Genomic DNA, 26,274 nt, shown 5'->3' on the forward strand with positions numbered 1-26,274 from the left:
AGAACACCTATCTGACCAAATTGTCCCTCACTGTCCAACCCAGAAGTCTGAGTTCGCTTTTTAAAAACAGCTTATTGAGATATAGAATTTACATATCACATAATTTGCTCATTTTAATGATTTTTTTTTAAGATTTTATTTATTTATTCATGAGAGATACAGAGAGAGAGAGAGGCAGAGACAGGCAGAGGGGAGAAGCAGGCTCCATGCAGGGAGCCCGATGTGGGACTCGATCCCGGGTCTCCAGGATCCGGCCCTGGGCTGAAGGCAGTGCTAAACCGCTGAGCCACCAGGGCTGCCTAAAATTTAATGATTTTTAGTAAATTTACATAATACCATTACCACAGTTCTTTTGGAGGATTTCTGTGACACCAGAAAGATGCCCCATGCCCATTTTCATTCCCTTCCCAGTCCACCATAGGCAACCAGTGATCTTTCTGTTTTTTTCTTTTTTTCATGAATTCACACTTTCTGTATATTTCATATAAATGGAACATAATTATATAAATGTTGGTTTGTAAGCTTCTTTGGAGCTTCTCGGTATAATCTGAAACCGGTTGAGGGTAGAGAGAGACCAAAGAAAGGTGAGCCACTCCAGATTGGTAAGTGACAGGTATAGTAAGTAAAAGAACTTAAGATACAAGGTGTGTCTTGGGCAGCTACAAGATAAGTAGATCTCTCACCCAGCTGCCAAATCTCTCCCTCCCTCCCTCCCTCCCTCCCTCCCTCCCTCCCTCCTTCTTTCTTCCTGTTTCTTCCTTCCTTCCTTCTTTCTTTCTTTCTTTCTTTCTTTCTTTCTTTCTTTCTTTCTTTCTTTCTTCTTTCTTTCTTTCTTTCTTTCTTTCTTCTTTCTTTCTCTTTCTTTTCTTTCTTTCTTTCTTTCTTCTTTCTTTCTTTCTTCTTTCTTTCTTTCTTTTTCTCTTTCTTTCTCTTTCTTTTCTTTCTTTCTTTTCTTTCTTTTTTATTTTTTTATAAGATTTTGTTTATTCATTCATGAGAGACACAGGCAGAGGGAGAAGCAGGCTCCATGCAGGAAGCCCAACGTGGGGACTCCATCCAGGTCTCCAGTATCAGGCCCCGGACTGAAGGTGGCGCTAAACCGCTGAGCCAGCCGGGCTGCCCCCTACAGTATCTATAAAGATCTTACCTGCATTCAGTTCTGTGTACTGTTCAGATGGTCTCAATACCACATCACTATCTTAAGGCTTTGTTAGGGCATCCTCTAGAAGTGGGAACGAGAAGCTGGTTGCACAGCCTAAGGATAGGGAAGTGGGTAAGGAGCCTCAGCCTGTGGTCAAGTCCTCTCAATGACCTCCGACACCAATAATATGTAGTCTTTTTTGATTGGCTATCACTTTAGCATACTGGTTTTGAGATTCATCAATGTTGTAACATCTCAGTATTTAATTCCTTTTTATTGGTGAATAGTATTTCATGGTATGAATATCCCACATTATTTTCTTTTTACCTGTTCACCAGTTGATGGACATTTGAATTGTTTTCATCTTTTGGCTATTGTGAATGATGCTCCCATGGACATTCACACACAAGTCTGTGTGTGGACTTGTGTTTCATTTTTCTTGGCTAGGTAGGTTAAATTGCTATTTATGTTTATTTAACTTTTTAAGAATCTGCCAGACTGCTTTCAAAGTGGCTTTTACATTCCCACCAACAATGTGTGAGAGTTCCAGTTTCTTCACATCCTCCCTAACACTTGTCCTTTTGATTATACCCATCCTAGTAAGTGTGAATTGCATTCTCATTGTGATTTAAACAACAAAGCAAAAACTGAGAACATAGTCTATAGTGTTGTAATAGTGTTGTATGGTGACAGGTGGTAGCTATACTTGTGGTGAGCACAGCATATAGACTTTCTGAGTCACTTAGTCACGGGGTAGTGCACCGGAAACTAATGTAATGTGTATCACCTACACTTCAATTTAAAGAATCATGTTAAAAAAAAAAAAAAAGAATAGTGGTAAAACGCACATGACAAAATTGCCATCTTAACTGTTTTTTTTTTTTTTCAAAGATGTTCATTTATTTTTAGAGAGAGAAACAGAGTGCATGTGTTGAGACCACACATGAGGAAGGAGGAACAGAGGGAGAGGGAGAGAGAATTTCAAGCAGATTACTTGCCAATCACAGCCAAAATCAAGAGTCAGAAGCTCAACTGAGTGAGCCACCCAGGTGCCCCCATCTTAACCACTTTTTTGTGTTTAGTTAATGGTGTTAAGTATGTTCCCCTAATTGTGCAGTCAAATCTCCAGGACTTTTTCATTTTGTAAAAATGGAACTCCTTGCACATTAAACAACTCCCTACTCTTCCTCCTAATCCACCATTCTACTTTCTGTTTCTTTATATTTGACTATTCTACATATCCCATATAAATGGATTGATACAGTATTTGCCCTTTTGTGACTGGCTTATTTCATCTAGCATAATGTCCTCAAGATTCATACATGGTGTAGCATATGTCAGAATTTCCTTCCTTTTTTAAGGCTCAGTAATATTCCATGGTGTGTATATACCACATTTTGTGTATTCATTCCTTCACTGGTGGACTTTATGGGTTGCTTGTACCTTTTGGCTATTATGTGTGAACAATGTTGCTATGAACATGAGTGTACAAACATCTCTTGAGACCTTGCCTTCAGTTCTTTTGGGTATATACCCAGAAGTGGAATTATTGAATGATATGGTAATTCTATTTTTAATTGTTTGAGGAACTGCCATTCTGTTTTCTATAGTAGCTACACCATTTCACATGCACCAACAGTGTGCAAACATTCCAGTTCCTACACACCTTAACCAATGATTATTATTTTGTTTTTTGATAGTTTTTTGAAGAATGATAGCCATTCTTGTGGGTGTGACAACATTATAGTTTTGATTTGCACTTGCCTTATGACTGATGTTGAGCACCTTTTCATGTGTTTTATGCCATGTGTACATTTTCTTTGAAAAAATGTCTACTCCAATCCCTTGCCCATTTTAGGGATGCCTGGGTAGCTCGGTTGAGGTCTGACTCTTGGTTTTGACTCAGGTCATGATCTCAGGGTCCTGGGATTGAGCCCCTAAGCTGGACTCCATGCTCAGAACAGAGTGTGCTTGTCCCTCTTCCTCAACTCTTCCTTCCTCTTGTTCTCTCTCTTTCTCAAATAAATGAATAAATAAATAAAATCTTTTTTTTTTTTAAGATCTTATTTATTTATGAGAGATACACAGAGTGGCAGAGCCATAGGCAGAGAGAGAAGCAGGCTCCATGCGGGGAGATGTAGGACTCGATCTCAGGTCTCGAGGATCACACCTGGGCCAAAGGCAGGCGCTCAACTGCTGAGCCACCCAAGCATCTCATTAAATAAAATCTTTAAAAAAACAAATCTTTTGCTCATTTTAAAATTTGGTTATTTTTCTTTTTATTAATGAATTGTAAGAGTTCCTTATATGTACTGAACACAAGTTGTTTATCATTATAAGATTTACAAATCTATTTATTTATAAAGATTTTTTTTTATTTACTCATGAGAGACACAGAGACAGAGAGGCAGAGACACAAGCAGAGGGAAAAGCAGGCTCCAATGCAGGGAGCCTGACGTGGGACTCGATCCCGGGTCTCCAGGATCAGGCCCTGGGCTGAAAGTGGTGCTAAACTGCTGAACCACCCGGGCTGCTCTATAAATCTTTTTAAATGATATCTTTTCAAGCCCCAAATTTTAAAATTTTGAAAAAAATAAACTTTTCAATTTTTTCTTTTTTTTTTAATTTTTTATTTATGATAGTCATACAGAGAGAAAGAGAGAGAGGCAGAGACACAGGCAGAGGGAGAAGCAGGCTCCATGCACCGGGAGCCTGACGTGGGATTCGATCCCGGGTCTCCAGGATCGCGCCCTGGGCCAAAGGCAGGTGCCAAACCGCTGCGCCACCCAGGGATCCCTGCTTTTCAATTTTTTAAGGTGTTTTTTTTTTTTTTTCCTTCTTTTAAGAGAGCATGAGGTAGAGTTGAAGGGATAGAGATCAAGGGAGAGAGAGAATCTTAAGCATGCTCCACGCTCAACGCAGAGCCCGACGTGGGGCTTGATCTCATGACCCTGAAATCAGGACCTGAGCTGAAATCAAGAATTGAACACTTAACTGACTAAGCCACCTATGTTCCCCCCAACTTGTCAACTCTTTAATGCTTGTGCTTTTGGTGCTATATCCAAGAAATCTTTCTCTGACTCAAGGTTGTGAATATTTGCTCCTGTGTTTTTTTTTCCCAAGAGTTTAATACTTTTGACTTTTTCATTTAGGTCTGCAGTCCATTTCTTTTTTTTTTTTTTTTAGTCCATTTCATTTTTAGTTGATTATTGGTTTGGTGTAATCAAACTTATCCATCCTTATGTTGAACATTCCACTCTTCTAGGATGGACAATGCTTAGAGCCATTTAGGAATTAGATGAAATAAGGCTCTGTTCCTTTCAGTATCTCTTATTGAAATTGTTTGCATTACTCTGCCTTCTCCACTTACTTTAATCTCATTCTGAATTTTTTACGCTGGGGCAATCCAAGTAAGATTCTGGGTGGTGAGCAGTTGGATCTTTCTTTTGTGCAGTGGGATAGGGTGATTGAGCAACAGGAGAGGAGAAGGAGGTCACAGGTCTTTTCTCGGCACGTTAGATCAAATCCATGTGGGAAAGGGCATTATGGAAGCAGAGGGCCTGAAATTGTATTCAGAGTATCCATTATGCTCATGCTCTCCACAGAATGTCTTCCTTTCCCTAGCTCCATGTACCCAATTTGAAGACCGCTGCTTAAGATTCATGTCAAGTGTTGGCAAGGTTGGGGAGAAATTGAAATCTTCATGGGTTATTGGTGAAAATGTAAAATAGTATAGCATATGTGGCAAACTGGCAGTTCCTCAAAGAGTTAAACATAATTACCGTGTCACCCAGCATTTATATAAGATGTCTGAAATACATAATTCCAGAGAGACTGGAAGTACATTACTGGTTGCCAGAGCATAGAGAGTGAGTGACTACTGCTGAATTTTTTGTCAGGGGTGGGGGGGAGGTGGGCGTTGATGAGATAGTTCTGGAATTATGTAACTGGTGATGGTTGCATAACTATGTGAATGTACTGAAAAACACATATGATAAAATTTACCCTTTTAAAGGTAAATTTTATGGTGTGTATTATGTCATTTAAAATAATGGAGGGGTACCTGGGTGGCACAGTCCGTTGAGCAGCTGAGTCTTAATTTCTGCTTTGGTTATGATCTCAAGGTTGTGAGGTAGAGCCCCACATTGGTCTCTGTGCTCAACGTACAGTCTGCTGGAGATTCTTCCTCCATCCCTCCCCACTACCATATGCACGCACACATGTGAGCTTGCATGCTTTCTCTCTAATGAATAAATCTTTAAAAAAAAAATAATGGAAAGCCATCCTTGCTGGCCCCAGATCTGGCCAGTATGCTGGACAGTATGTTTTGTGTTGGTTTGGCTTTGCCATGTCTCTTTAACAAGCATCACATGGTTCTAAAGGAAGACAGGACACCCAAGTTGAATAAAGTTTGTATGAACTAAAACTCACATTTCCACTGTAAGTTTTAGTTCTTACTTACTTCTTTTCCTTTTCTCCAATCTGTGAGCCTTTTTCCCAGTCCTCCCTGCATCTTCCCTAGGTGTTGTGTTGACTTAGACTTTTTCTGTAGCAGAGAAATAGAGCTGGGGAGTGTATCTCAGGGTTGTGATTAGCTTCTTGTTGTGTTTGCTTGAAAATTGGTATGATGGGATGCAGGGTGGAGGACCTTAACATTGCTGCTCATTAATGTTTCACAGTGCTATTGATATTGTGAAATGGTTTTCTAATTTAATCCTAAAAAAAAAAGGCAATTTATTTTCCTAGGACTTAAGATGTCTTCATCAGCTAGGCTTCACAGAAGACAATATGGAAGATCTTCAGTAGCTAAAAGGTAAAGTGAAATGTTCTTTGGTTTTTAGGTGTCCCTAGGGTAAAATAGTAAAATTAGATGAAGATGTAAATGCAGATATCAAGATTTAATTTTAGCACTTGTTGCTGATTTTGCTTTTAGTTTATATAATTTACAAAATGACATTCTTTTCAATCTAAGAGCAAAAATAATGCTTTTTTTTTTAAACTTCTTATTTTGAAATATATACTCATAGGAAGTGCAGTAAGTATTTGTTTTTAAATATTCAAACAACATGCATAACACAGAAAAGTGCAAATCTTCTATAAGCCCACTCCTGAGCATTTGCCACTGTTAACAGCTTGGTATGTGCTCTTTATGCTTTTTGTTATATTGCTTAGAGAAATCTGTGAACAAACTAACTTATTGATTTTTACATGTTTGATGGTAGTTTGCAAATTTAATTGTATACTCAGTGTTTTACCTCTGCAATCACCAAAACAGTTACCATCAAATCTTTGCACTTTTTTTTTCTTGCAATGTTATGTTTAGACATTCCTTAGAGGCTTTATGGCCCTTACTCAGAGCCTTGTTACTTCCAGAGAGCCGGGGTTGGGCCCCCAAGACCCACTGTGGCCTTGCTTCTCAAACTTAGGGCTGCCTAAGAGTGAGTTTAAGAGCTTGTTGAAATGCAGATTCCCAGGCCCTGGGCCTGCAAGATTTTGAAACCTCGGGCCCAGGGAGATGCACGTTTATATATTACTCAGCTGTTGGTATTGGAACCACTTCAAGAATCTTGTATCATCAAATTGCTGGTATCAGTTATCTGAGAAACTTGGCAGCCTGCTGAGCCTAGCTACACCCACCACCAATCACTAGTTGTGCTTGGTTGGAGTCAGGGTGCCTGACTAGTGTGGGTGCTACTGGAGGTCTGGGTACACGCACTAATCTCTTAGGATGGTCCCTGTTACAGCCCTGGTGTCCAGCTTACTGCCTGCCTTATACAGAGCAGGCACTCCTTGGATATCTGCTAATTGGTGTTGAACAAATGAACAAACATATATTTGCTTTCCACTCCCATAGCACATTTGAAATGGGGAATAAGCAGCAATCATAGACTATAGCCTCAAACGAAAGGAAAGTAGGGGAAAAATGTAAAAGGCAGACAGAAATATTAAAAGTCATAGATATTCTGGACCACGTATTAGTTTTCCATTTCTGCTGTGTCAGATTATCCTACATTTAGCAGTTTAAAAGAACACATTTGTTACCTTACAGTTCTGTAGGTCAGAAGTGCAACCTGGGTCTCACCAGACTATAAAATCAAGAAAGCAGAAATGAGGGCATGGGAGAGTGGAAGCAGGGTCACTCAAGTGGTCAGTCATCCAAATCACCCAGGATTTTCTGTAAGAGGAACTTAACGGGTGTGGGTGACCTAGTTCCTAATCTGGTTGTTTTACCTAGTGATTGTGTCATACATTTGGCAATATGTTTATTCAAGAGGGATATCTTTTGAAATGGATATCTTGACAATCAGAAGCTTAATGTCAGGAACTTACCCTACATTTAGTTACCTCATGTAAGTGAAATCGTATAATATTTGTACTTTTGTGACTGATTTATTTCACTTAGTGTAATATCCTCAAGGTTCATACATGTTGTAGCATGTTATAGGATTTCCTTCCTTTTAAGGCAGGATATTCCATTGTATATACAACAGTTAATTTTATGTATTAACTTGGCTGGATCATGGGGTGCCCAGGTATTCGATCAGACGTGGTTCTGGCTGTTTCTGTGATGGTATTTTAGGATGAGATTAACATTTAAATTGGTGGGCTTTGAGTAAAGGAGATTGCCCTCCAAAATGTGAATGGCCTTTATCCAATCAGTTAAAAGCCTGAATAGAACAAAAAAGATCCACCTCTTTTAGCAATTGAGAATTCTCCAGTAGACTTCGATTGGACTTCATCTGCCACATCAGGCTCTTGCTAGTTCTTCAGCAGACTACCTTCAGACTCAGTATGGAACACTGCCTCTCTTGGGTTGCCAGCCTGTCATGTTACCCTGCAGATTTTAAACATTTCAGCCTCTGTAGTCAAATGAACCAGTTACTTATAATAAATATGTGTGCATACATCATGTTGGTTCTGTTTCTCTGGAGAACTAACAAATACAGTATGTATAAACCACATTTTGTTTTTCCATTCTTCCATCGATGGACATTTTGATTGCTTCCACTTCTTGACGATTATGAATAATTTTGCTATGGACATGGATGTGCAAATATCTCTTACATGTTGCAGTTCTTTTGGATATATACCAAGAAGTGGGATTGCTGGATCATATGAGTGTTCTAATTTTAATTTTTTGAGGAGCTGCCAGATTATTTTCCATAGCTATTGCACCATTTTATAATCTCGCCAACAATGCAGAGGTTCCAACTGCTTCACAACCCCACCGATACTTGTTTCGGTTTTTTTGGTAGTAGCCATCCTAATGGGTGTGAAGTGGTAGTGTTTTTTGTTTGTTGGTTGGTTTGGTTTTTGGTTTTTTTCTTTACGTAAACTCTATGCCCAATGTGGGACTTAAATTTACAATCCAAAAATCAAGGGTTGCATGCTCTACAGACTGAGCCAGCCAGGTGCACCTTATTGTGGTTTTGATTTGCATTTCTCTGATGATTAGTGAAGTTGAGCATCTTTTTAGCTGCTGACTGCCTATTTGTATACCTTGGAGAAGTGTCTGTTCAAGTCCTTTGCACATTTTTGGGTTGGGTTTGTTTTTTTTGTTGTTGTTGAGTTGTAGGAATTCTTTATATATTTGGCATATAAGAGTCTTATCAGGAATGTCTGGGTGGCTCAGTGGTTGAGCGTCTGCCTTTGGCTCAGGGCATGATCCTGGAGTTCCAGGATCAAGTCCTACATTGGGCTCCCTGTGAGGAGCCCGCTTCTTCCTCTGCCTATGTTCTGCCTTCTCTCTGTGTTTCTAGTGAATAAATAGATAAAATCTTTTTAAAAAGACTCTTATCAAATATATAATTTATAGATATTTTCTCCCATTTGTGGGTTGCCTGTAATTGTGACCTTTAATGTGCAAAATTTTTAAATTTTCATATAGTCCAATTTATCTATTTTTTCTTTTGTCTTTGCTTTTTACTGTAGCATCCAAGAAATCATTGCCAGATCTAGTGTCAGAAAGCTTTCCCCCATTTTCTCCTAAAGCTTTATTTTTTTAAGATTTTTTTTATTAAAAAAAAAGATTTTATTTATTTATTCATGAGAGACACAGAGAGAGAGAGGGGCAGAGACAGAGGTAGAGGGAGAAGCAGGCTCCATGCAGGGAGCCTGATGTGGGGCTTGATCCCAGGTCTCCAGGATCATCTTTTAGGGCTTTAATAGCTTCAGGTCTTTTTTTTTTTTTTTTTTTAATTTTTTAATTTTTTTTTTAATTTTTATTTATTTATGATAGTCACACACACAGAGAGAGAGAGGCAGAGACACAGGCAGAGGGAGAAGCAGGCTCCATGCACCGGGAGCCCGACGTGGGATTCGATCCCAGGTCTCCAGGATCGCGCCCTGGGCCAAAGGCAGGCGCCAAACCGCTGAGCCACCCAGGCTGCCCTCCAACTTCATTCTTTTGCATGTGGATGCTAGTTTTCCCAGCACAATTTGTTGAAAAGACTGTCCTTTTCTCATTGAATGGTCTTGGCACTTAAAAAATTATTTAACCCTTATATGTGAGAGTATATTTTGGGCTTTCTTTTCTGTTCTTTTGGTCTATATATGTTTTTATGACAGTACCACACTGTTTTCATTACTGTACTTTTTATAAGTTTTGAAATTAGGCAGTATGAAACTTCCAACCTTGTTCTTTTTTTCAAGATTATTTTGATTATTTTGGGTCCCTTGGAATTCCATATGAATTTTAGGATGGAGTTTTCGACTCCTGCAGAAAAGTCATTGGGATTTTTTTTTTTTTTTAAAGATTTTATTTATTATTCATTCATGATAGACCTAGAGAGAGAAAGAGGCAGAGACACAGGCAGAGGAAGAAGCAGGCTCCATGCCGGGAACCTGACACGGGACTCGATTCCGGGACTCCAGGATCACACCCTGGGCCAAAGGCAGGCGCTAAACCGCTGAACCGCTGAACTACCCAGGGACCCAAGTCATTGGGAGTTTCATAGAAATTGTATTGAATCTATAGATTGTTTACAGTAGTACTATACATCTTAGTAGTACTAAATATTCCAATATATGAAGATGGGATATCTTTTCATTTATTGGTGTCTTCCTTCATTTCTTTCAACAGCACTTAATAGTTTTCAGTATACATAGTCTTTGACCTCCTTGTTTTATTCCTAAGTATTTTATTCTTTATCTTGCTCTTGTAAATGGAATTGTTTTCTTAATTTCCTTTGATATTGTTCATTGTTAGTGTATAGAACTGCAACTGGTTTTTGCAAGTTGAATTTGTGCCCTACAATTTAGCTTAATTTATTTATTCGTTCTAACAGGGTTTTTTTTTTTTTTTTTTTTTTTTTTTTAGTTGTTTTTGGTGCAATCTCTATAGGGTTTTCCCTACATGTATAACATCATGCTATCAACAGAGATACTTTTACTTTTTTTCCAATTTGGATACCTTTTATTTCTTTCTTTTGCTTACTTGCTATGGCTAGGACCAGCATTATGTTGTAAAGAAGTAGTGAAAGTGGGCATGTTTGTCTTGGTCCAGATCTTAGAGGAAGAGCTTGCAGTCTCACCATTGAGCATGATGTTAGCGTTGGGCTTTTCATATGTAGCTTTTATTATGTTGAAGTAGTTTACTTGTATTTTTAGTTTGTAGAGTGCTTATATAGTAATTTTTTTTTAAATCATGGAAGTATGTTGTATTTTGTCAAATGCTTCCTGCACCAATTGAAATGTTCATGTGAGTTTTTCCTTCATCCTGTTAGTGCAGAGTTTCACATTGATTGATTTTAAATATATATATATATATATATGTTGAATCATCCTTGCATTGAAGGGATAAATTGTGCTTGGTTATGGTGTTTAATCATTTTCTTTATACTGTTAAATCCTGCTTGTGTTTTTTTTAAGATTTTTACAGCAATGTTTATAAATCACAGGGGTGTATAGTTTTCTTGTGTCTTTGTCCTGCTTTGGTATTAGGGTAATGCTGGCTTTATACAATGAGGGAGAAACTGTTCCCTTCTCTTCAGTTTTTTGGAAGTTTGAGAAAGATCTGTGTTAATTCTTTAAATGTTTGGTGGAATTTACCAGTGAAGCCATCTGGTTTTGAACTGTTCCTTAAGGAGATTTTTTGTTTGTTTTTTCTCTTGCTGTCTCAAGTGAGAGAACAGTCCTCAGTGGCAAAAGAAAGCTGCAGAAGCACCACCCAATGTTGGCTTCACGCTAGGGAGAAAATGCTATGCCTATGCCCCCTCCTCATGGTTTTGGGTACTCTATACATTCAGAGAAACTTTCTAGTAACAAACTATCGAAATGATCCCTGAATGAGGTCCTCTATGGAGTCTTTTAATTAATGATTCAGGCTTCTTACTAGTTACAGATCTATTCAGTTTTTTATTTGTTCATAATTCAATCTTTGTAGGTTGTGTATTTCTAGGCTATCCAATTTGTTTTGTATAATTGCTCATAGTAATCTTTTTTTTTAATAGTTATTTTAGAGAGAGAGAGAGAACTCGAATGTGCTCACAAGCGGGAGAGGGAGAGAGAATACCAAGCAGACTCCTGCGCTGAGCTCCACGTGGCTCTTGATTCCAAGATCACATCCTTGAGATCACAACCTAGGCTGACAACAGGAGTTGGAAGTTCAACTGATTGTGCCACCAATGTGCCCCCATAGTACACTCATAATCCTTCTTATTTGTGTAAAACTGGTAAAACTCTTTTTTATATTCTTTTAATTATTTGTGTGTTTTTTATTTTTTTTAATCCAGCTAAAGGCTTATCAATTTTGTTGATTGTTTTCAGAGACCCAACTCTTCATTTCATCAATTTTCTTCTATTGTTTTTCTAGTCTTTATTTATCTCTGATCTAACCTTATTTCCTTCCTTCTGCTAGCTTTGGGTTATTTGTTCTTTTTCTAGTTCCTTAAGTGGTAAAGTTAGGTTGTTGATTTGAGATTTTTTTTTTTTAATGTAAATGTTTACAGCTATACATTTTTTCTCTTAGCATTACTTTCTCTACATCTCAGAAGTATTGCTATGTTGTGTTTTCATTTTCATCGTCTCAAGGTATTTTCTGATTTTCTTCTTCTTTTTTTTTTTTAAGATTTTATTTATTTATTTATGAGAGATACACAGAGAGAGGAAGAGGGAGAAACAGGCCCCTCTCAGGGAGCTGGATGCTGGATCTGGACTTGATACCAAACCCAGGATCACGACCTGAGCCAAAGGCAGACGCTCAACCACTGAGCCACTCAGGCATCCCTATTTTCTGATTTTCACTGTGGTTTCTTTGACCTGTTGTTGTTTAAAAGGGTATGAATTTCTCTGTTTTTTAGGATTTTTCAGTTTTTCTTCAGTTATTAATGTCTAATTTCATTCTATTATGACCAGTAAAAGATACTTTTTATGATCTCAATGTTTCTAAAATTATTAAGACTTGTTTTGTGACCTAACATGGTTTGTCCTTGGCAATGTTCTGTAGTGGTTGATGTCTCTTACGTCTAAAACCTATAGGTTCCCTCTTTTTTTTTTTTTTTTTTTTTTGTATTTTGTTGTTATTAAAGAAGCAAGTCCTTTGTCTTCTAGATAGAGTTTCCCACAATCTAGGCCAGTTGCATCTTGTGGTGTCATTTTTTTTTAATATTTTACTTATTTATTTGTGAAAGAGAGCAAATGAGAAGGCACAGCAGGGGGTAGGAGCAGAGGGAGAGGGAGAAGCAGACTCCCCTCTGAGCAGGGAGCCTGACATGGGGCTTGATCCCAGGACACCAGGATCATGACCTGAGCTATAGGCTCAGATGCTTAACCAACTGAGCCATGAAGGCACACCTTGTGGAGTCATTTAACTTGTCTTTCTCCCTCTTGTATTTCCAGCAAATTAGAGACAGGTCTAGAGTTGTGACAGGATTCATGTTCTTTTTTTGGCAACATAATTCATTCCAAAAGTGATCTGCACTTCTATTGAAAAGGATCTTAATGCTGGGCAGCCTCTGTAGCTCAGCGGTTTAGCACTGCCTTCAGCCCAGGGCGTGATCCTGGAGACCTGGGGTCAAGTCCCACGTCCAGCTCCCGGCATGGAGCCTGCTTTTCCCTCACCTGTGTCTCTGCCTCTTTCTCTCTGTGTGTCTCTCATGCATAAATAAATAAAATCTTAAAAAAAAAAAAAGAATCTTAATGCCTAGTTGTCTTTCTGTATATGTTGTTAGCAACCATTGATTTTTGTCTAGGTCCATTTATTTACTGGTTGTTGCAGGATGTTTGATAATTTTTTATTCCATTATTTTCTCATTATTTATTAGTTGGACTACTTCTATAATATCCCCTTGTAAACAGTTTGGTTATTCTGAGATATAGTTCCAATTGGAAAGAAAAATCATTCATCTTAATAGTAGCTTCTTTTTTTTTTTTTTTAAGATTTTTTATTTATTCATTTGAGAGAGTGAGCGAGAGCATCAGTAAGGGGGGAGGGTCATAGGGAGAGGGAGAAGCAGACTCCCTACTAAGCAGGGAAGCCTGATGCAGGGCTTGATCCCAGGACTCCAGGATTATGACCTGAGCCAAAGGCAGCCACTTAACTGAGTGAGACACCGAGGCACCCCTTAATAGTAACTTTTAAAAGGAAAATACACAACATCAAATGTATGTATTATTATAAGAAGGATCCCTAATTTCATATATGGAAAACAAAAAGTGCAGGTCTTACATTTGAGAAAATATGGTCATGTTGGTCATAATTGACCTTGAATAGCCAACAAACAGACAAAGGATGAAAGACTTTCAGCTGTTGAAGAAGGACAAGGGGAGTTTAGTACATTTTAGAAAGGCCCATTAGAAAAAGTGTAAAGTGAAATGCTTTGACATTACGTGCGTATGTGTGTGTCTGTGTGTGTGTGTGTATGAACTGTCTTAATATCCCAATGATACTGCTTTTTTTAAAATTTTTATTTATTTATGATAGTCACACAGAGAGAGAGAGAGAGAGAGAGGCAGAGACAGAGACAGAGACATAGGCAGAGGGAGAAGCAGGCTCCATGCATGGGAAGCCTGACGTGGGATTCGATCCCGGGCCTCCAGGATCACGCCCTGGGCCAAAGGCAGGCGCTAAACCGCTGCGCCACCCAGGGATCCCCCAATGATACTGCTTAATGAGAGGTTAACATATGTCAGTCGACTTTGTTAGGTAGCACCTGTAAGGTTTTTGGAAGAAGACAGAATAAAAAACACAAAGTAAAATTTTCCCAAGGCTATCTGTTTGATACACTTAAAATTCATAAATTTTCCCAGAATATAGATTTGGCAAGGAATACTTCCTAAAGAGTATTTGTTTTAATATCTTGTAGTTGCATGGGATATATAGAAGAGTAGAAGCACTAGAAATAAATTTTCCATGTTTATGTAGCTCTTTCTCTCTTTTCTTTCTCTTCTCTTCTCTTCTCTTCTCTTCTCTCTTCTCTTCTCTTCTCTTCTCTTCTCTTCTCTTCTCTTGCTTCGCTTCTTTCAGATGGGAGAGGGAGAGAATCTTAAGCAGCCTCCATGCCCATTGTGGAGCCCAGCACACTACATGATCTCTTGACCCTGGGATTATGACCTTTGCCAAAATCAAAAGTTGGATGCTTAACTAACTGAACCACCCAGGCATCCCCCATATTGTTCATTTCTAATAAGGTTTTGAATCACTTCATCTTCATGTGTTCTGTAAGTATTTATTTAGAGCATAGTATATACTGGGCACTGGGTGAGTTGAGAAAGGACACATTTGAAGTTCATGCTTATTACATTTTATTTAGCAATTACTGGATTCCTGTTTGGTTATTGCTAAAGCACATGTTTAAAAGTTGCCAAACAAGTATAGTGAATGGGGGGATTCCTTGATATCTTTTCCTGAAAAGATACTCAAGAGGAAGGAATGAGTAAAAAATAGAACTGTCTATCTCATGTGACAGGCTATTCATGTCTCTCCATTTACACACTGCCATTCATGAGGTTTTCTAGCACTTGGTGTGGTTTCAGGTGATCAGCCAAGACCTAATCAGAAGAATCTGATTTGACCTGAAAGATTTCAGTCCTGTTTGTCACTTGCTAGATGACTTCTTTAAGTATTGGTGTTGGCATTTTTTTTACTTAATGTTTATAAAATAATAAGGGCAAAATGCAATAAAATATTCGAGTCATTGACCCAAATAAATACCATTCTGCAGAAAAATCTTTTGAGGTTGCTGAGAATGAGTATCAGCTCCCAAGTTCCCTGTGGGCAACTTGAAGTGTTGGACTGACACTGATTGTAGGGTCCTGTGTACAATGAAGTATGGATTTTCTGGGTGTGACAGTCACAAAAGGTTGAGGAAGTTCTAGTTCTGGTTCCTGTAACTAGAAAGTTACCTAACCTGGGGTATCTGGGTGGCTCAGTTGGTGGACATCTCAGGGTCATGGGATTGAGCCCTATGTTGGGCTCACACTTAGCAAGGAATCTGCTTGAGGATTCTCTCCCTCTGCCCCTCCCCACTGCTTGCATGAACTCTCTCACTCTTTCTCTCTCAAATAAATCTTAAAAAACAAAAGAATGTTACCTAACCCCTTGAGACCTAATTGTTTTCGTGTGTTAAATGAGAAGGACTGGATTCTATGAAACCTGAAAGTCTAGAGAGTTTTAGAGTTGAAAAAAATAATTCCTTTGAGCAAATTCATAAATTCTGCAGTTATTTGTTGAACACTTATATTGTGGCAAGCCCCGTTCCAGTTGCCGGAGAAACCATAAACAGACAGACAAAAGCCCTGTCTTCTAGAAACTTACCTTCCTGCTTGGAGTGAGATAATACACAAAGAAGTAAAAATATGTAGTATGTGGCCAGTGCTCCTCAACACTGTCGAGGCCATCAAAAACCAGGAAAGTCTGAGAAACTGCTTCAGACAAGAGGAGCCTAGGGAGATAGGACCAAAAAATGAAATGTGGTATCCTGGACCAGAAAAAAAGGCAGTAGGTAAAAACTGAGGAAATCAGAATAAATTATGGACTTCTTTTAATAATAGTGTATCGGTGTTGGTTCACTAGTTGTAACAAATGTACCCCAAATGTAAGCTGTTAATAATGGGGGAAACTAAGTGTAGGTTATATGGGAACTTTCTTATATGGTATCATCTTTACAATTTTTCGGAAAATCTAGAACTGTTGTAAAAAGTAAAGTTTATTTTTAAAATGTGTGTGTGTGTGTGTGTGTGTGTGTGTGTGTGTGTGAATGATGCTGACAAAAGTGAAGCTGGATCAGAGGGGCAGGGAGCACAGGTGGTGGGGAAGGTGAGGGAGAGCCTGACAGAGAAGGTGACATTTGGGCAGAGCCCTGGCTGGAAGCAGGGGAGCCAGCCATGTGGGTATTTGGGGAGGGGGTGTTGAAGACAGGGACCTGCAAGGGGCAAGGCACTGGAGGAAGCAGCTAGAAGGCATGCCAGTTGCCATGAGGAGAGCTCCCCAGGAGTACAGGTAGAGAATTAGGTCAGACGGGGATGGGGGCTGGGGGAGGGTGGGGGCTGGGTGTTAGGTATCTTTTAAGTCCGGATCAGGACTTTGGCATCGACTCTGGACCAGATGCAGGCAAAGCCATGGGTCTGGCCTTCTTCCCTGTGGCACAGATCCCACATCACATGGTCCTCCTTTCACAGGCTTCTGAAAGTTACCACTTGAGGGCCTCATTAGGCTTTAGAGCAAGGGTTGGAAACTACAGCCCTGGGCCAAATCCTATCCCACTGGGTTCTCTGCAAAGCTGTACAAAGGTGAGCTCCTACCTTTTCCCTCCCTCCCTTCCATGAGGTGGTTTCATACATTCATAGACCATTTGTAATTGTTTTGTCACATTCTGTATTCCATCCTGGGATTCTCTTGACTTCCTAAATGATTTGTTAAAATCTGCATACATTAAGGCTCACTCTTTATGCTGTGAAGTTCAGTGGGTTTTGACAAATGCATAGTGTCATGTATCCACCATCACTGTATCATGCAGGATAATTTCACCGCCTGGAAAAAACCCCTGTGCTTCACCTTTTCAATTCCATCCTGTCAAACCTCTGGCAACCACTGATCTTTTCACCCATCTCTATAGTTTTGCCTTTTCCAGAATGTCATATAATTGGAACTATATAGTATGTAGCCTATTTAGACTGGCTTCTTTCACTTAGCAATATGCATTTAAGATTTAGCCAAGTCTTTTTGTGGCTTGATACTCTTTTCTTTTTATCACTTAATAATATTCATTGTCTGGATGTGCCAGCTTGTTTATCTATGTCACCTATTGAAGGGCATCTTGGTTGCTTCCAGGCTTTGGCCATTATGAATAAAGCTGATATAAACATTCATGTGGAGGTTTTTGTGTGGATGTACGTTTTCAAATCAGTTGGGTGTGATTGCTGAATTGCATGGTGACACTGTGTTTAGCTGTGTATTTACCCTGAGTTGTGGGGTTTTTTTGTTTTTTGTTTCTTTTAGAATATCATAGAGGAAATCTGACATTTTTTTGGTTTGTGTCCTTTGACAATGCCATGATACTACTCTTTTCCTATTTCTGGAGGCTCGATTGAAATTTCTCCAGAGGAGTGTTAAAATTCAAATTGTTTTCAGTGAAATTTGAAATTATGATGGAACTTCTAAGAGTAGATTCTTAAAAATCTTTTTAATTTTAAAATTTATCCCCAGTGGGTCCTACCCTGAGAACTTAATAGATCAGCTGTCTAATAAGTTAAAGTAATTGAGATACAATAGTAACAAGTTAAAAATAATCGTACTAGCATTCCTGGAGGCTTTGGGACTGACATGTACATTTAATGAAATAACGAGAAAGTGTTTCGGTGGGCTGTTTCCATAGATGTGTAAAGTTCTGTGTAAGGTTCTCTCCATGTAAAGACCTCAGAATCTGCATGATTTCTGACCAACACTAAAACTTGAAACACACTGAAAACATGTTGTTGTTAGGGTGTGTGGCTGCCTTAGTCAAAACCATGTGACTCATGATCTTGGAGTTGTGAGTTTGAGCCCCACATTGGATGTAGAGATTATTTAAAAGTAAATAAGTAAACTTAAAAAAAAAAAAAAGGAAAGAAAGAGAATACATGTTAATAAAGAGTGAGAAAACAAAGCTGGGGGAGAAAGGCTTGGATTTTTTTAGCCTTATCAATATATGATTATTGATGTGTAACATTGATATAGTAAATACACTACACATATTTAAAATGTACAACTTGAGTTTTGACATGTGGATGACAGGCACTACAGTCAAGGTAATGAACACAGCTGTCCCCAAAGTTTACTTATTCGTCATTATCATTCCCCCTTCTCTTGGCAACAACTGGTCTGTCACTTTTAGCACGAAAGATTAGCTTGCATTTTCTATAAATTTTTATATATTGTGTATAAGATTTGAATTATTTAAATGGAATCATATAGTTATATTTTTATAAAGAAGTCTCTGGTTTCCTTCAGTACAATTATTTTGATTTATCCGTATTGTTTGGGCGAATCAGTACTTCCATTTCTTTGTTACCGAGTAGTACTCCATTTTATGGTGCCATGGACTGAATTGTGTTCCCTATAATCACATGTTGGAGCCCTAATCCCCAATGTGACTTTATTTGGAGATAGGGCTTTTAGGAGCTGGGTAAGGTTAAATAAGGTCACAAGTGTGGGACCCTAATCCTGTAAGATTGGTGGCCTTAAAAGTAAGAAGAAGAGTCCTTTCCATGCGCATGCAGTGTTGAACGGCTGTGTGAGGGCCCGGCAAGGAGGTGGCCTTTGCAAGCCAGGAAGAGAGCCGTCACTAGGTCTGGACCATGCTGACATCCTGATCCTGGACTTCTGCCTGCAGAAGAATGATAGAATAAGTTTCTATTGTTTTAGCCAACCAGACAATGGTGTTTTGTTATGGTGACTTGGGCAGGCTTACGACCTGTGGGTATACCACAGTTTGTTTTCCCATCTTCCTGTGGGTTAGACATTTCTAGTTTTTGACTGTTGCAAATAAAGCTGCTGTGAAGGTTCATGTACAAGTTCTTGTGTAGATTTGTGCTTTCATTTTTATTGGGTAAATATCTAGGAATGGACTGGCTGGATTGTGTGTCTCACCTTTTAGGAAACTGCCAGATGATTCTCTGAAGTGATTGTACAATTTTACTTTCATAGTAGTGGTGTATAAGAATTCTGGTTCCTCCACATCAGTCTTGAGGCTTGAATTTTGAATTGCTCTTCCTTAGGTGGTCCACCCAGATGTGTGCAGGAGGCGAAGGCCTGCTGGAGCATGGCCAGGAGAGGCATGGGCAGACAGCCATTTCACCGTGGAGCCCTCTGCCATACTCTCTATGTTCTCAAATGCGAGTTTTTTATGCCCACATGAATTTACTTTCCATAAAGAGATAGAATGACTTAACACCTCTATCCCTTATATTTGTCCTCCTTTCATTTCTTTTCCTATGTTTCTTTTACTTGCAGACCTCCTGCATTAAGCCCAGAGTTTTTGGTGTAGGAGTTATTAGAGGGAGCCTGGGTTTTAAAGTCAGACACATCTGGATTTGAATTTGTGCTTTATAGCTTAGCTGTGTAGAAAGTCGGGGGGCCATGACCCTTGGTTTCCTCATCTGTTTCTAAAAAGTATGGGGAGGTTGATAATACCCAGCTTTGGTTGTTATAAGGCTTAAATATAATACATTGAAAACATCTTCATTGAACATCTTGGGAACCGTAATTATTTCCCAAGATACATTTCTAAGTCCCATTTTCTGTTTGACAGAGACTGACCTACTACCCACTGAGTAGGAGAGGAACTAAAGTTAGTTTTTTTTTTTTTTTTAAGATTTTTTTTATTCATTCATGAGAGACACACACACAGGCAGAGGGAGAAGCAGACTCCATGCAGGGAGCCTAACGCAGGACTCGATCCCAGCACTCCAGGATCACGCCCTGGGCTGAAGGCAGTCGCTAAACTGCTGAGCCACCCAGGGATCCCAGAACTAAAGTTTTATTGGGTGCCACCAGTTAGGGTCCCAGAGTATATGGTAAATACAGTGGTATTGCCAGGGCTTAGGGTAACCTTACAATGATCAATAATTTCTAAGCCTTCCTTTGGCCATTTGTGTCATATTGTGGGTATATTTCATGTTTCAATTTATGTACTTACACAAAGACAATTCCTGCCTGAATGTGATTCCTCTAAGCAGCCCATTTGGGAACCCCCCAGCGTCCTGGTACTTAGGGGATGTTTTTAGGGAGGAGAAAAGGAACACTGTGGCTCTGGAGGGATGTTTCTCAGGTCTCTGGGATTCCAGCCAGCGTACACGTCTGCCTTTCTCAGTGCTTGGGCTGCAGTGTTTGAACGCGGGTCTTTTGGCCTGCAGAATCCTTTGTCCAGCTGGCTGAGGTGTGTTGAGTGCGTTGGGCCTTCTCTCCCATGGAGAAGTGGGAAGTTATTCTTTGATGGCTGGGCCAGACTGCTCATCTGATGTTACTGGAGTTTGAAAGGTTGTCCTGGTAGTCAAGTGGCTGTCATTAGTGTGGCCAGGGTAGGCTGGAGTGAGAACTACAAGGGAAGGGGAAGGTCCTGATAAGGTGGGAAGTGTGGGTGTCAGTAGGCACTGGATTTGTTTTGCCAGGTGAGGGTGTCTGGGGGCCTTCTCTCCCCTGCCCGACCGCTGGGTTCCAAGTGTCCTGCAGCGTTTCTCCTTAGAGCCGGCTGGCTTTCTTGGCATCATTCAGTCTAGTTGCTAGGAAGCCGAATAAGGCAAATGCAACTTCCTTTTGACTTACTCACATTGAACCATCTGCTTATTCCTTCTCATGGCCTTCAAACTTGGCTAGGATCATTGAGAAGAGGGTCGAGTGGAGCATCTGTGCTCCTGATCCTTTTTGGAAAAGGAAAGCTTTCTAATAACTCTTTAACCCTCTCGGTCCAAATTCATAATAATTAATCTTGTTCAACCTCTTGTTTCTCAGCTAACAATTTGGAGGAGACGTTTTCTTCTTAGATTTTGCCCCTGATTTTTGTCTTAGATTTCAATCTGTGTTATTTATTAGCCACACAACTTTTAAACGAGGAAGACGGTGTTGACATGTGTCAGATGCGTTTGGCATATAACATAACAGTGGTCTTAATCGAGGACCTTGAGTGCTTAGAATCGATGCACACAGATCATTCAGGAACGTTCTTTCATAAGCGCCATTGTGGAGTTAGTGTCAGATACATTATAGGTGGCAGATAATTAATGAAAATTTATGGTGATGTTGGTAGAGCATCTATCAAAGAGAAGCTTTAAAAAAAAAATAGACTTTTTAAAATTACCAAACACTGTCAGCATTGCATTCTTACTTTTCTTTTACGTTTAATTCAGTTCATTTGGGTAAATCTGGTTCATTATGTTGAAGCCCTTTTCTGCTGGTGAATTTATAGTGGTCTTTTCTTGTGAGCTGTGCCTTCAGTTGTCAACTCTGGAAAAGCAGTTGAACAAACAAACTAGACAAAAATAGAAATAGGCATTACAAAATAGAATAGAAATTCTGGAAAAAAAAAAAGTCTGGAGAAAAGCACTGTTCGAGTTTTAAAAATCCAGTTTAACTGAAGATTTAATCACCTTTGAGTATACCAGAACGTTGGAAGCTAACGTGTGGGCTATGGGAAATAATTTCTTCTTAAGTGTAATTTTGTCTTTGTTGGTTTTTTAGCAGCAAGCCATATAAACCTTTTCTGCCGACTTCTTATTCTCCCCAAGAGGGCTACTTAAAGGAGGGTGAAGACATGCTAAGGTAAAGTTTTATTGTTGTGGCTCAATTTGCTAAAAGCTTTAGTAGTAATTTAGATGTATTCTTACTGTGCAGACTTATGTGTTTGTTAAAATTGATGCTATTAATATTTGCTTTTGGGGAAGTCCCTCAGGTCAACTCAATTGTATTAAGCCATTCTGCTTTAACTTGTCCCTTTCCATAGTCATTTGGACTGTAGTTAACTAAAACAGACCCAGACTGAAGGGACTCGACTACTGGAGCCCCTCTGTGAGCTCCGAGTGAGTGACCTGCTGCAGCAGGCCCTCAACTCCCTTCTTCCCCACCTCCCCACCTTTTTTGTGCTACCATCTGCCCATGGGTATATGCTCTAAAAATGCAAATTTATTTTAGTTGTGAGGTGAATTATTCCAGTATTCCAGTATAAATAAAGTCAAAAATAAAAATGATTTGAGGCGCCTGGGTGGCTCAGTTGGTTAAGCATCCGACTATTGATCTCAGCTCAGGTCATGATATCAAGGCCATGAACTCAAGCCCCGTGTTGGGCTTGCACTTAGCTAGGAGTATTTGAAACTCTCTCTCTGCCTGTTCTCCCGCCCACTCTCTCACACGTGCCCCCTACCCTAACCCCCAGGAATGGATAAACAGATGTAAAAGTGTTTGATAATAAAAAGTTAAAATCCCTTTCAGAGCCCTCCCCAGTTCCACTCACCCCCTCTTTTAAAATAATTTATTTATTTGACAGAGAGAGAGCACAAGCAGGGGAAGTGGCAGAGGGAGAGGGAGAAGCAGGCTCCCTGCTGAGCAGGAAGCCAGACTCTGGGCTCATCCCAAGACCCTAGGAGTCATGACCTAAAGCTGAAGGCAGACCTTTAACTGACTGAGCCACCCAGGCACCCACCCCTTCCTTGTTGTTTTTTTTTTTTTTTTTTAAGATTTATTTATTTATTCATAGAGAGAGAGAGAGGCAGAGACACCTGCAGAGGGAGAAGCAGGCTCCATGCAGGGAACCCGACGTGGGGCTCCATCCCAGGTCTCCAGGATCACACCCCGGGCTGCAGGTGGCACTAAACCTCTGTGCCACCAGGGCTGCCCCCCTTCTTTGTTTCTAACTGAAGTAGCTCACACTGGTATATTGTTCTAGAACTTGCTTCTTTCATGTAACAGTAAGTCATGGAGGATTGTTGACCACCATGTAGGATTCCACAGTTTATAGACCAGTTTTGAAGGTGGTCTTACTCTGTTTACTCTTTCACATTCAAAGGTGGAGTTCTGAGTAACTAAGTAACATGGTACTTCAGGATTCTTGCTTTGGATCTACCTCTAGTTTTGGTAAAAGCAGTTTTCCTTGAACTGTATTTGAATTGATTTTTATATGTATGAACCTTGACAGGGCCTCTCTCTTGCCTGCATTAAAGATGAGATTTGTGTCAGATTAGATTAATAATTCAAAATTGAAAAATGCCTTCCTCGACTGCGGAAGCACTTGGAAGTATAGAATTCAGGAGTGACTGTTAATGGGGATTAGTCTGTCTCAGGTAACATTTCCTGACAGTGAGACTCAGAATACTTGCACTAGTAGGCGATCTTCTGAAGGAGGGATTTTCTTAACTCTGGTGTGAAAGAAGCCTAAAGGCAGAGATGGATGATAATGGCTTACATCTATTGAAGGCTTGTTGTGCATTAGACATTATTCTAAGGACTTTACCTGCATTAACTCATTTAATCCTCATAGCAGCACTTCCGTGTAGATTCTAATAGCCCCATTTTGTGCGTGGGAAAACTGAGGCATAGCAATGTTAAGTAACTTGTTTGAGCTTACTCAATTACTAAGTGATAGCACTGAGATTCATACCCAGGAAGTAAGAATTTCAGCATCATACTGCCTTTCCTGAATGACCACATACCAGGCTCGGGTGCACCCCTCCATCCCCATCTAATTACTTAGGGTGGTGGTCAACAGTTTACATACTACTTCATTAAAAGAAAACATTTAAAGTTTGAGGGAAAGCCAGCAAGAACACAGCCTAGCAAGAGGTAGAGAAAGGCAGCTTGAGGAATGGCCTCTGGAGGCAATGGCTAATGTTTGTCAGAGACAGTAGACAAAGATAAAGTTTGCATGGGGGAAGGAAACATCTCGTGTAGCTCAGGATTGTCAGGCAGTAGCGGAGGCATAGATTCAGGCAAAAGCTTTGCCTCTAAAAGTCTGGAACTGTGTCTCTGCTGTGTCAGGGAATTGGATGTGGACAAGAACCCAAATGAAAATTATACAGGGGAAGAGCAACGGGATCGACATTTGCTGGCAGCTTGCTGAATAGTCATGGTTTGAGCGTGTTCCGTGGCTGCTTTGCCATGCAGCGTGATGCCTCTGGTGAGAAAGGAACTAATTGCTGCCTGCCGAGGTGGTTCTCTCCCTGGCAGGACACTCCTTATGGACAGACACATTGGTGTCTGGATGCTGGAGAGGTGCAGTAAAAATGCCTGATTTAGGGTACAGAGTGCAGCGAATTCCCCCTTTCTTCTGTTAAATCACAGCAAAGGGGACTACTTTAGATGGCTAATAGATTACCCAGCATCTGTGCACTATTTTGCATGCCTTTAGCAAGGGAAAATAGCTGGCTCACAGGAGCTGTAGAGTGTTTAGGAGTAAGTGAACAGACCTCGTTGACTCATTTTTTACCCATATCCAATGAAGACCCTCACAGATAAGCACCTCTTCTTCAAAAGATATACATGTCTGATAAAATTATCTCCTTTTCTTTAAATTACACACCTTCAAGTATGAGTTTCTTAGTCTGACTTGACAAAGATCAGTGGCTCCATGTAGTACGTTTCGTCATAACAGGCAAGACGAAGTGAGTAGGAGAGGGCAGAAACATCCCAGAAACTCATAATATTTCTAAAATGAGAATGGATTATTGAGCGTCTTTCTACGTCTGTGTAAATACAGCCTTTCTTTTGGTGCATACATATTGTGCCAGGTGACCTGGTATTTATTTTTGGCTTTTGGGGACACATTTAGAGGGAAACTGCATTTGCACAAACTATTATATTTTCATGCATCCAATAGCATTAAAGAATTATGGCGGAATGTGGCTGATTATTCAAAAAGGAACGAAGAGAACCATGAGCGACCCCAGACCACTCAGTTAGGTAAGAGTCTTGCTGCGATTCTCCTTCTGTTTTCCTCATCTATTCTTTATAGAGGTGTTGCCTTTCATTTACACTTTTGTAAAAATTCTGAAAACCTTCAGTGATTGTTTTTGCCCTTGCAAGAGCATGAACATGTCAATATTTTTCAGATGATGCCAGCATTAGGGACACTCGGAAAGAGGGGCTTTTCCAGCACTTTTATCAAGTGGTTCAGAAAGAACGTGATCGAGAAAGGCCTTCAGATTGCGTTATTGTTTATATCAACAACGAACAGAGGTACATTTATTTTTTTTTAGCTTGCCAAATGAAAATGTGTACAAATGGAATAATAAGTATTCAGCCTTACATACATAAAAGTCACTCAGGGTTGAAAGACTCTTGAAATGCTGTTAGAACATTGCTCTAAGAATTACAAGACTCTGCTGTTGGGTTTACCAAACTGGTGGCTGGGGAGGTTTCTGATGATTACTACCTTACTCAGTTTTCTGAATTGCTCAAGTTTTCTACAATGAATATCTATCAATTTCATAATCAGGGGAAAAAAACCCAACCTGAAAATAGCCCTGGTTCCATATGCCAGGGACTATCTGGGGATACTTTAATGAAAATAACATACCAACCTTTGCCTTGGGGCATTGACAGTCTAGTGTGGGATACCACAAGTTGGCCTCACTGATAATTTCAGAGATGGGTTTTTCTCATTTCTTAACTACTTGTTGAATTCCTTTCATCCTTTGTCCTTGCTGTTTTTCCTTCAGTGGGGGATGCTCAGACCTTCTTCTCCATCTGTAACTTGTGCAGGCCAACTAACGTGTAACTTGTATAGGCCACTTAATACCTGTAATTCATGCAGACCACTAAAGCACAGTTATAACCTGGTCTCCTGCCCTCATGGCTGTCTCCAGCTCATCCTTTAGGTCTGTGTAATGCCCTGATCTTGAGCACTGTTGGCTGGCACTTGAAGGCAGACAGGGGTGATGTGTGACGATAATTGTGTCTCTGGGTTGTCAGGTTTCATAGTGCTTGGCAAAGAATGTGTAGACAAATGGTTGGTTGGAGGCATGCACACTTACTCCAGGCTAGGTGCTGAGTGCATGATACTGCAGACTCAGCCATGATAACTAATCATTCCTGAACAAGAGACCAAGCACTCACAAAATATAACTCAGCATGAAGCCAACATTGGTATTCTCACTTTATTTGAAAATCGGCAATCTTAAAATGACTCCGAATTCTTATTCTGTGATATTTGCTTTACAGACATCTAACT

The 26,274-nt window shown here is 39.8% G+C and overlaps 1 protein-coding gene, 1 long non-coding RNA gene and 1 other non-coding gene across 3 annotated transcripts in view; 1 reads left to right on the forward strand and 2 right to left on the reverse strand.

Moving 5' to 3' along the window:
• Positions 1 to 26,274, forward strand: part of LOC112660202 (uncharacterized) — a 52,064-nt gene that overhangs the window by 12,771 nt on the left and 13,019 nt on the right. The window contains exons 3-5 of the mRNA XM_035714025.2: positions 21,795 to 21,875; positions 24,922 to 25,004; positions 25,154 to 25,280. Of these exons, the coding sequence (XP_035569918.2) occupies positions 21,795 to 21,875; positions 24,922 to 25,004; positions 25,154 to 25,280 (291 nt within the window). The remainder of the gene's footprint in view (positions 1 to 21,794; positions 21,876 to 24,921; positions 25,005 to 25,153; positions 25,281 to 26,274) is intronic.
• Positions 11,233 to 11,437, reverse strand: LOC112660740 (small nucleolar RNA U3). The gene has a single exon (XR_003137177.3). It is a non-coding gene; the product is annotated as a small nucleolar RNA U3 (small nucleolar RNA).
• Positions 14,318 to 16,927, reverse strand: LOC118354139 (uncharacterized). The gene is made up of 3 exons (XR_004814151.2): positions 16,883 to 16,927; positions 15,897 to 16,023; positions 14,318 to 14,693 (listed from the first exon to the last, which is right to left on the reverse strand). It is a non-coding gene; the product is annotated as an uncharacterized LOC118354139 (long non-coding RNA).

The sequence above is a fragment of the Canis lupus genome, chromosome 2, assembly GCF_003254725.2.
Source record: "Canis lupus dingo isolate Sandy chromosome 2, ASM325472v2, whole genome shotgun sequence".
Classification (NCBI taxonomy): Eukaryota; Metazoa; Chordata; class Mammalia; order Carnivora; family Canidae; genus Canis; species Canis lupus.